General features: G+C 45.5%; 1 protein-coding gene across 3 annotated transcripts in view; it reads right to left on the bottom strand.

Annotated features, from left to right (window-relative positions):
• TMTC4 (transmembrane O-mannosyltransferase targeting cadherins 4) overlaps window positions 1-11625 on the bottom strand; it is a 62776-nt gene that overhangs the window by 25352 nt on the left and 25799 nt on the right. For all 3 annotated transcript variants that reach the window (XM_007461530.1, XM_007461531.1, XM_007461529.1), the window contains 2 exons: window positions 3340-3437; window positions 143-235 (listed from right to left, as the gene is read on the bottom strand). In XM_007461530.1, the coding sequence (XP_007461592.1) occupies window positions 143-235; window positions 3340-3437 (191 nt within the window). The remainder of the gene's footprint in view (window positions 1-142; window positions 236-3339; window positions 3438-11625) is intronic.

The raw sequence follows: 11625 nt of genomic DNA, 5'->3' as shown, positions 1-11625 counted from the left end.
CTGAACCGCACTGACACCATGCTTTAAAGGGCTGGCTATTTTAGAATTCAAAGTCGCAAGAAATACTTTGAAAATGGCATTTTAAATCCGCTGGTACTTGACATTTTCCACATCTGGGCTGGAGACAAAAGCAGATACTCACCTCTAATGATCGGTCCTTATGTAGTACCTTCCGGACCAGTTCCAGAACATTTAATTTGCCTATCACCAAGATGTCAAAGACGGCATTCAAACCCTAAGAGAGCAAAGCAAGGAATCAGCGATGGGACAGCCTAACTCTGATTAGGTAACAATTATCCGTCAGTTTTATTGCTGAATCTAGACAAGAAATGTCCTGGATTAGATCATCACAGATGACCTCTTTAGCTCTAAAAACAAAACCAAAAAATCCTACCGTTCCTATGAAATGAGCTCATGTATTATATCAAATTTATTATCTAGTAAATCCCTGTTAGTCTGCATATAAGAGTACTATAAGATGCAGGAGAGCTAGACCTTTGGGGTTCCCAGGAGAAGTTCTGCAGAGGCCCCTCTTCCATTTTTTTCTTTACTATAAAAGTCCCTTAGTTGTAAGAGCCAACACCTGTGCAGTGGTCACGCCTAAGAAGATAAGGGCAGTCATCAACCTTGAAAATCCAGCCAAGTAAGTAATTACACTTCAGGAACCCCAGGTGCTGCCTGATTTGGGCAAATGCCACGGAAGAGAGGGAGCAGAACGTAGAGTCTCCGGTGGGACTCCGGAGACCTCTCAGGTTCACACTCCTGGCTGTCCGCTAGATCTCCCTTCCTGCTGGGCACACAGCCAGCCCTGCAGGAAAGCATGGTCACGTGACTGAGTTCCAGCCTATGGGATGTGGGCAGAAGTGATAACGTGCCATCTTGGAGGTTTGGGCATAGACTGGGGCACCCCGCCCCCCTCGGTTTCCTGCCCAGCTGTGGCAGAGATGATGGAGATATTCAGAGTGACACTGGAGACCACACCCTGAAGACGGGAGAGCCTCGGCCAGCCTGACCCCACTGTGTGGAGGACAGCCACCTCTGCCCACAACTTTTAGGGGGATGACAAATAACTCCAATTATGTGGAGCCACTGGCCCTTGGGAGTGTGATACTGCAGCTCCACTGATGCTAACAGCTTCCAGTAGCATCACGATAGTTCCTTCCTAGCAGGTGACGGCTGCTCTTGAAGCTATGACACCTACGGACACAGGCTGAAGGCTCATCTGGCCTTGGACTCTACTCTCTACCCTGCAGTGGACTTCCTACAATTGTGGCCACTGCAAGCAACGTCATGTGGCCGAACTCCCTGCCCGAAGCAGGTAACGTGGTCAGAACAGACACTGTGTAGACGGTTCAAGCTGTCCCTCAATGACGGGGCTCTTTTTAGTACGGGGCTTCATGGCAAAGAAGATCATAAATCATCAGAAGCCAGTGGTAATTTGTGGTTTTCAGAGCAAGGGTGGCTTCCCTACTTAACCCCCTCCCATAAATGCTGGGAGCCATTAATTATCCAATACACAGGCCAGTGCTGGGTTAATCACTTCACAGAATCCTGATTTTATCCACCCATTAGATGAATGATTTTAGTGGGTCACAGAGGGCCATTTCTGCCTGGGTCTGAACCATTTTCTAGAAGGCAGAAGCTCCCTGTTGAGCTGCGCTGTCTTCTTATACCATTTGTTTTTCTGCCTGGGAGCTATAGGACAGTCACCCAGGGATGACGGGGTCATGTCGTCACAAGGACTGAGCCAAACAAGAGTTTGGCACTCCCTCCTCCTTCCCGTTGAAATTGATCATTGAAATGTCCACACTCTAGTCAGATTTTTTTGAAACCTGCTCAATTTCACCGTATCTTTATTCATGTAAATTCAACCTAATTTTGTAGTGCTTCTCAGACACTGATGGACGTAGGAGTCACCTGGGGGCCTTGTTTTTTTTTTTTTTTTTTGCGGTATGCGGGCCTCTCACTGCTGTGGTCTCTCCCGTTGCGGAGCACAGGCTCCGGACGCGCAAGCCCAGCGGCCATGGCTCACGGGCCCAGCCGCTCCGTGGCATGTGGGATCTTCCCGGACCGGGGCACGAACCCGCGTCTCCTGCACTGGCAGGCGGACTCTCAACCACTGCGCCACCAGGGAAGCCCTGGGGGCCTTGTTAAGGGGAGATTCTGACTCAGCAGGCCTGAGGTGGGGTCTGAGATCATAAGTTTCTAACACCCTCCCAGACGGTGCAGTTGCTACTGGTCCTCAAAACCCACACTTTGAGACAAGCACGGGTTTACAGCGGTGTTTCTCGCAGGTTGATTTTGTCCTCTCCCTACCGCCAGGGGGTGTCTGGCAATGTCTGGAGACATTTTAGGTTGTCACAATTGAGGGTGGGTGTCGTTCTGGCATCTAGTGGGTAGAGACCAGGAATATATCCTATGATACACGGGACACACCCCAAAGAAAGAGTGATTCATCCCCAAATACCTGTGCTGCCAAGGTTGAGAAACACTGGTTTAGAGCAAACTTTTAAAAAATAACTCGTGAAATTCAAGAATCTTTGCACAGTAATTCTATGCCATTTCCTAGCTGGCTAACCTTAATCCTACAGACCAAGCCCAATAAAACCACTAATCTTTGCCTCGGCTGGTGTCAAACCCCAAAGAGCTCAGACCGCTCTTTCTTTCCCACAGCTTCTGATACGAGCCACACACACCCCACATCTCTGTTTTCCATTTCTCTACGTCTGCGCACATCCCTAACGTCTCAGCTTCCCTGTAATAATATAAGGTGGGAAAACTGGCTAGAATGGAGAAAAAGGAGAGTGCATTTCAATGCCTCTCTCTTTTCGGGGCTTCAACTTAGATCGGACATAGGAGGTGCATGCCTGGACTCTTCAGAGCCCTCTCCTCTCCTCTCTGATGTTTCTGGGTGAAGCTGGGTATAACATAACGCACATCAACGCATGTTTGGAGCAGAGGTGGGGTCAGAACACTGCTGTATTTAGAACACTGCTGTATTTAGGACTGCCGAAACATGAGAGCACCCCAGAAAAGCCACAGCAGTCTTGTTTCTCTTTTCCCTAGGACCTCTCCAAGAGGGCTAATCACTGCTCTTCAGGAACTGTCCCCACTCTGTGTCCACCAGTTCTGATGAGAGGCAACTGAGACAGTCAATTCCCACGCAAAGCGCCAGGGGCATGACAGCACAGGTAATTAATTGGTCCAGAACGGTGCAGGACTGAAGGCTGGTAATGGGGTGCAGTAGAGGAGGTCACAGGGGCAGGGCAGCCCAAAATGTCCTTATGGGAGCGAAAGGGGGTGTAGGCAGACAGGCCCCGATGGCACCTCGGGTCTTACCAGCACAGTGATCCCTTGCTCTTTGCACAGCATGGCCACTGCTCCCAGAAGGATACTTAGCAACACCCAGAACGTGGAATGCGTCCCCTCCTTGTTAGCTGCCAATCAGGAGAAATGACAAATACAAAAGTCATGTGACATAGCTCAGTCTTGTTAACACCTGGAACTAAAATTCTAAGCATGCACCTTCAATAGACACAATTTAAAAACAGTTTGGTCTTTGGACAGCATTTCTCTGTGGGTGAGTGTGTTAGACCCACATTTCTGGTTAGACAGCACCCTCTACATGGCACACACACCCCCTTCTCAAGGGGACCCCAGCAGGTGCCCAGAGCCTTTGGGAGGCACTGTAATGCAGCCCTGGCCACAAAGACATCTCAAGGCAGAGTCCCCAGGGGGCAAGTTCCTTCTTCCCACCTGGCCAGTCACCTAACAGGCCATTCTGACAGGGCATGCCGAGAACTCTCACTGGGGGTGTATGCACTGCATCTGGTTGCACAGGACCCAGCAGTCGCTGCTGCTGTCACAACAGGGGGCGACGGGAATCCCCAATCTGCTCTGAGAATCTCAACAACTCCCAGGGTTGGAGTCCAGCACTGCTCTGAGAGTGTCTACCCATTCCGGGTGGAGTCTGGGCTCTCTGAACACCTGGTGGCTTAGGAACGTCTGCTCTGCTACCATCGTGGAATAGCTCTGAAGGATGCAGGATGCAGGACCAGTGAGGCCACATGCATGGACACTCAAGCATCAACAGGAAGCCAAAGCATCACCAGAAATGTGACTGCTGTAGTAAGCAGCTTGGGTGGGGCTGAGCTCCAGTAATAACTGATGGTCCCTAAATGGCCTTCTGAGGAGGGAGGGTCTGCTATCCACTGGCGGGTGGCTGGTGGATGCAAGTTGGGGGCCAGAGCTGCACTGCTCAGGAGGAGAAGAAAGGGCACATGTGATGCTCCTCTCTGTTCCTTTGTGACACCCTCACCTCCTCATCAAGGTAGATGGTGAACAAACATTTAAAAAAGACTTAAGTTTAGCACCCTTATGTTCATAGCAGCACTATTCACAACAGCCAAGACATGGAAACAAGCTAAATGTCCACTGACAGATGAATGGATAAAGAAGATGTGGTATATATACACAATGTGTATACACAATATATACAGTATATTGAGTAATATACACAGTATTACTCAGCCATAAAAAAGAACGAAATAATGCCATTTGCAGCAACATGGATGGACCTAGAGATTATCATACTAAGTGAAGTAAGTCAGAAAGAGAAAGACATGGGACTTCTCTGGTGGCGCAGTGGTTAAGAATCTGCCTGCCAATGCAGGGGACACGTGTTCAAGCCCTGGTCTGGGAAGATCCCACATGCCGCGGAGCAACTAAGCCCGTGCCCCACAACTACTGAGCCTGTGCTCTAGAGCCTTGAGCCACAACTACTGAGCCCACGTGCCACAACTACTGAAGCCCACGTGCCTAGAGCCCGTGCTCCGCAACAAGAGAAGCCGCCACAGTGAGAAGCTCGAACACCGCAATGAAGAGTAGCCCCCACTCGCCGCAACTAGAGAAAAGCCTGTGTGCAGCAACGAAGACCCAACGTAGCCAGAAATAAATAAATTTACCAAAAAAAAAAAGAAAGACAAACACCATATGTTATCACCTATATATGGAATTTAAAATATGCCACAAATGAACCTATCTATGAAACAGAAACAGAATCATGGACATAGAGAACAGACTGGTGGTTGCCAAGGGAGAGGAGGTTGGGGGAGGGATGGAGGGGGAGGTTGGGGTGAGCAGATGTAAGCTTTTATATATAGGATGGATAAACAACAAGGTCCTACTCTATAGCACAGGGAACTATATTCAATGTCCCGTGATAAACCATAATGGAAAATATTAAAAAAGAATGTACATATATGTATAACTGAATCACTTTGCTGTACAGCAGAAATCAACACATTGATTTTCAACTATACTTCAATTTAAAAAATTAATTAAAAAAATAAAATAAAAATTTAAAACACCCCTAAGTTTGAGGTAGGGCAAAGGAGGAGGTGCCCATCAATCTTGGGTCACCTCTGCTTAAAACCGAAACTCCTGGTCTAAATTCCAGCTCTGCTGTTTACCAAGTAGCCTTGAGCGAGTTACTTTTACTAACCGTCTCAGTGACTTCATCAATAAAATGGGGGCAACATTACCTATGTATCCCCTACTTGAGAGAGAAAAAAAAATATAGAAATACCTGGCCACTTGTGTTAGAAGTTACATAACTATGCTTGTAAATGCAAAACATATCTCTGGAGAACACACGTGAAACTAACTACAGTAGTTCCTGAACAGTTTTAAGAAGAAAAATTCAGGTAGGAGAGGGAGGAAGTCTTACTTTCACCGGGTAATGTTTCATACTGTCTAAATTTTCCTAACTATGTGCATGTATTAAAATCCATACTAAAAACTACACATTAAAAAAAATCACTTGGTATAGTGCCGGGACCCCAGAAAGCATTCAGTGTTTGTTGCACATTGATCAGCAAAACCACCCCAGGTTTGAGGGAGAGGGTCTTTCAATGGGGCTTTGATGCAAGGGGGTGGCTGATCTGTCACCTTGTCACCAAAATGTGCTAAGCTTGTTATTCAGTGAAAAGATGCACCTTAGTTCTCATTAAACTGCTTGAGCAAGAAACCAGCAATTAAGGGGTGTGTGTGTGTGTGTGTGTGTGTGTGTGTGTGTGTGTGTGTGTGTGTGTGTGAGTGAGTGTGAGATATGCAGATCCTGAGTGAAGTGAATATGTAAGAATCATCAGCAAAACCCCAGGATGAAAGTCCTGGGCTCCCTGTCCTGCTGGGCTGGGAAGTGCTGCTAGCCCTGAACTTTCTACGTGTGGGTGGAGACTCCTCTCAACATATCGAGGGTCTGCATCCAGCCGAGCCCCCTGGACTCTCAACTGTGAACAGGACTGAACCCCATGCTGCTAAGGGCCCAGTAGGCTGGCGGGGAAAGTGTCCTAGTCACAAACAGGCTATGATGGCTGGAGAGATTAAGAAGTCTAGCAAAAGGACACAAAGGCCAACATTTTCTGACCCTTTCAGCTTTTCTTGGGACCCTTCGTATGTCAAATTTCCAAATTTAATGTACAAACAGGCAGAGTTAATAGAATACAGAAAAGTTTTATTTGGCTGTATAGTTGAGGCACCAGAGGCTTTTCACCAGGCCAAATGATCAACAAACAAGAAAGCCTCACTGATTTGGAATCCACTGTCCCATAAAACACAACGAACACTCTTGCTGTAAGCCTTTCCAATCCTTCCTGCCGCTGACATGATAAAGGGGTCCCAATGCTGAGAATGGCATTTAAGGCCTTGCTGCTGGGCGACACAGCCTCTCTCTGGGTTCCCTCGGTCTATATTCCAGGCACACGGGTCAACCTGCTCACTGGGCTTTGCACATTCCACTCTCTTAGGCTAAACGTTCCCGGCAGAATCCTGCCATCTTATTCAGCTGCCAAAGGTCACTTAGGCTGTGCGACCCACTCCCACTCTCTTGGGCAGCCTCCCTTCCCAATTCACTGGGCTTTATTCACAGTTAGAACAACAGCGAGTGGTCCTACTGTGTGCACGCCTGACTGCCCAAGAGCAGGGTCTGTCTCACACACTCTGGTGCCCCTAACTGACCCCCTAGATTAAGTTAGGCCCAGCATAGCACCTAAACTGCCCTCAGCACAATCAATTACTACATTCTTCTCACACTTTATTGCAAATGCTTGATTTTTCTGTATTTTCCCCAGATGGGGTTTCTCACCCTTGGCACTGCTGACATTTGGGTGGGTCAATTTTCTGCATCGTAGGATGTTTAGAGCTTCCTTTGTTCTACCATGAGATGCCAATAGCACTTCCAGCTCTCAGTGGTGACGAGCAAAAATGTCAGACTTTGCCAGATGTCCTGGGGGTGGGAGGGGATCACGCACAGTTGAGACCATTGCACTAAACCCGTGCCACTCACAGTGTGTGGTCCATGGACCTACCCTGAGATCTTCTAAGAAAGGCAGACTCTCAAGCCCCACCCAGAACCTCAGACTCAGAAACTCGAGGGTGGAGCCCAGCTGTAAGCCTTTGAACCAGCTCCCGAGGTGATTCTGATGCTAAAGGTCAAGGAGCATCACCCTAGATGGAAAGCTTGCTCACCGTTGCATCCCGGGCACCAGGCCTGGCTCTTTGGAGCAACTCCTCCAAACTCCAGAATCCGCAGCACCTGATTATCTACCAGAAGGGGCAAGGAACTGACGAATCACAGAACCACGGTGTAGGAATAGCTGGAGCGCTCTTGGAGGTTGTGCCTATCATCTCCCTTGCAGTGATGGGAAGACGTTTCCAGCAGGGGGCCACGGGGCCTTGACTTCAGGAACGTCAGTGAAGGGTGTCACTTTCCATGACACTTTCCATGACAGCCCATTTCGGTTTTAACTTTGGGTCGTGTAACACGATTTCTTAGAGCGAGCCCACGCCAGCCTCCCCCGACCTCCTGCTGCCCTAGAGCAGTGCCTCTCCAATAGCCCAGGTGGCACAGTGCCTGGGAGCCAAGTTCTCTTTATCGCAAAGCTCTGTGTATCGGAATATTTAGTTCCATCAAGCAAACTATGGATAATTTCACTTGTAGAAATTATTTACGTTTTATATGTAATACCAAGAGAGCCACAACAACAGAGCCTTGTTACATTAGACATGACTGCGCTGGGGTGTTTACATATTTATTGGAATTTATTATTATTTTTGGCCCTGCCGCTTGGCATGTGGGATCTTAGCTCCCCGACCAGGGATCGAACCCGCACTTCCTGCATTGGAAGCGTGGAGTTTTAACCCCTGGACTGCCAGGGAAGTCCCAGGAATTTATTATTTTCTTTGGGCATCTGGTAGCAATCATTAGCAGACAAGTGTTCACAGACACCAAGGCTTTAAAAAACAAAAAAAGGCCAAAATAACCCTAAAGCCAATGTATTAGTTAATTCCTTTTAGGATATGATTTAAAGAAAGGCCTCACAGGTTTTAGCAGGTGAGCACAAGGGTCCAGCTGGCAAAGCAGAGGTGATGACACTCACAATGCACCACGCCAGAGCATGGGTACGCCCATGCCTTCTGACATACGACAGTGATGAATGGAGGGTGACAGCGTAAGGCTTGTCCTCTCCATCCTGGCATATGTGTGTTCACTTAGCCCGTCCTCTGGTAAAACATCGTCCTGAGTCTGCGTCCAACCACTTCCAGGATTTTCTCGTATCAGCAGTTTATATGCAAATAGAACCCTTAAACGAACCCATTAATTACCATGGAGTCTCCTCCACAGGGTAAAAGACACCCCAACCCTAGCTCCTATGCCCCTACCGGCTCTACACCTCCCTGAATGGGAGATGGCGTTGTAGGCTGACCTCAGCCATTTGTTTTTATGTCCACCAAGCATTAGGTTCAGTAGTTCACTAGAAACCAAATGGAGGGACTTCCCTGGTGGTCCAGTGGTTGGGACTCTGCGCATCCACTGCAGGGGGCATGGGTTCAATCCCTGGTCGGGGAACTAAGATCCTGCAAGCTGTGCAGTGTGGCCAAAAAAAAAACAACCAAATGGACTTCTCCCTTCCTTGCCCCTTTACCTGGATTTGATTTTTTAAGCTTCTACTCCCACAATCTGTGTTCATACCTCTTAAGGAAACATAATATGATTTCCGAATGTAATGTTCCCTGTTCTTAACATTAAAAGCAAGTCCCTTGATTATTTTATATTTCTTCCTAGAAAAAAATGAATTAGCTTGTGTTTTACTTGACTTTAACAGGGATTAATTTCCCCCCCATGGACCAGTGGTTCTGGATAGGAAAAAAATTCCCAGTTCCTCCATTAAAACACTCAAAGGACTGCTCTTGAAAGCACTGCATTAATGCAAAGTTAAATTACTACAGGGCTGTGAAAGTGATGGGCTCACAGTTCCACTTGTCTGGAATTTAAAATGGATTCTTCCTTAGTTGGCTAAATCAGAGATTTCACTGAATACAGAAAAATAACAATAAAAAACACAACCTTCAGGTTCATTGATAGCCTTCTCCCTAATCTCACCCCATAATTTCACCACACTTCTCAAATCCCAAATTTCTGTAAGGGTCTCGGACTCCCTCCAACTCTCAAATCTTTATCACAGCTCTTCTGGGACAGCCCTAATCTTTACTTTTCTCTTATACTTCTGATTTTGTTCAAACATGTCCAGTGTGGAAACGTGTGAAAGATGAAGATGAGTCTTTGCTGAAGAAATTTCTTCAGTTTCATTGTTTATTAAATATGAGCGTCACTTCTCAACAGTGGCAATTTCAGGGACCAGCTGTAAACCCAGTGATGGCTTCACATTCAGAAAATGAAATTCTAGACCACCACTGTCCAAGAGGAGGCATGGCAGTTACTGAGCACCTGAAATTTACCTCTTACCTATTGAGATGTGTTGGAAGGATCAAACACACACCTGATTTTGAAGACTCCGTATGAAAAAAAGAATGTTAAACATTTCATCATTTGTACACTGATTACATGCTGAAATTATAATATTTTTGATATATCGGGCTAAAAATGTATAGTTAAAATTCATCTAACCAGTTTCTTTTTATAATGTGGCCAGTAGAAATTTTGTTATGACCTGAATGGCTCACATTGTATTTCCTATCGCACAGCACTGTTTACACCATGTGCTGAGACCCAGCTCATATAAGAAATGATCTGCACAGCTGTGTTTGTATTCCAAGTCTGCCTTTGAAAAACTCTGAAAATATGAAATTCGTTGCCTATTTAAATCCAATTATTTCTCCCCCAATCCCTACCAGATTAGCAGTTGATATGTTATCAGGAGTCATAAGACTAAGCATGCATATACACTTCAGTTTTCCCACAATCCAAACTAGAAACCTGGGTAAAACTAATACAGTTGACTCGAACTGGAGATTCAGGGCCTGACATCTCAGTATAACTTCACAGTCAGCGCCCCACGTTCCTCGGTATCCGAGGTTCCACATCCGCGGATTCAACCAACTTCTAGTCCTGTAGTACTGAAGTGCATATTGAAAAAAATCCGCCTACAAGTGCACCCGTGCAGTTCACACCCATGTTGTTCAAGAGCTAACTGTAGTTTTAAACTACTTCATATAAATCAAAGGGGTGCTCTTTACAAATGTGTTGTATATATATATAGGTGCATGATAAACCAAGGCCAACCTACACAGCATTGATAAAGTGTTTCTAGTACTGGGGGCAATCAAGAAAGGCCTCATAAAAATTAATCAACTGGGAAAGTGGTCCTGAGTTTGGGGACAGCCCAGCCTAGCAGCCTTCTGGTAATAAAACCTCCTCTAGCACAGTCTTACCCATGTAATTCCCCAATTTAAGATTTTCTTTGAGTATTAATTTGTCAAGGTGACTAATGCTAATAATTGCCAATATACACAGCTAATCTAGATAAATTTGGACTTGTGTTTTTGTATGTTTTTACTTAATAACTAATGCAAGCTACTCTTTTATTTCCAACTTTGAGCATTTTAATAAGGCAACTGAAACAGATAACAGGAGGCCACCTTGCATACAGTTGGCACTCAGTAAATATTTGTTGAGTCAATGGTTTCATTTATTTCCATGTCTATTAGAAGCCTTACTATATTACTATATTTTGAAGGCAATTATGAGATGGTATTTAATACCAAAAAGTTATTAATTTGTTAATGTGAACAAATACAGCCAGAAGTCAAGTCTTTTCACTTTTAATTTAGTCTTTGAACACCCTCACAAGGGAAGAATCTTCATCATGTAAGAGACTCTTTTTCAAAATAAATTATTATTTTTAAAATTTATTTATTTACTTTAATTTTTTTGGCCACACCATGCAGCTTGTAGGAACTTAGTTCCCTGACCAGGGATTGAACCCGGGCCCTCGGCAGTGAGTGTATGGAGTCCTAACCACTGGACCACCAGGGCATTCCCTAAAATAAATTATTTTTTAAAAATTACATAATATTAAAAATGCATAAGAGAAACTGATTATTTTAGTTTTAAATTTAGAATTAACTGTTAAAAACAGTAAAAATAAATATCCTGAGAGGCAGATATAGCCTCCAGTGCAGTTGCATTTATGAATTATTTTTATTCAAAAAAGTCTTTCCCAAACAGGGAATTCTAACTGGTGCATAGCTCTGTGTAAGCATCTCAGGTTCAGACAGAGTTCTCCATCTCATCTCCATCCAGTCTGCTAAATTTTAAGCAGCAAT

The sequence above is a fragment of the Lipotes vexillifer genome, unplaced genomic scaffold (assembly GCF_000442215.2).
Source record: "Lipotes vexillifer unplaced genomic scaffold, Lipotes_vexillifer_v1.1 scaffold655, whole genome shotgun sequence".
Lineage (NCBI taxonomy): Eukaryota > Metazoa > Chordata > Mammalia > Artiodactyla > Lipotidae > Lipotes > Lipotes vexillifer.
The sequence above is the reverse complement of the archived record's forward strand: the minus strand, read 5'-3'. Positions and strand labels throughout refer to the sequence as shown.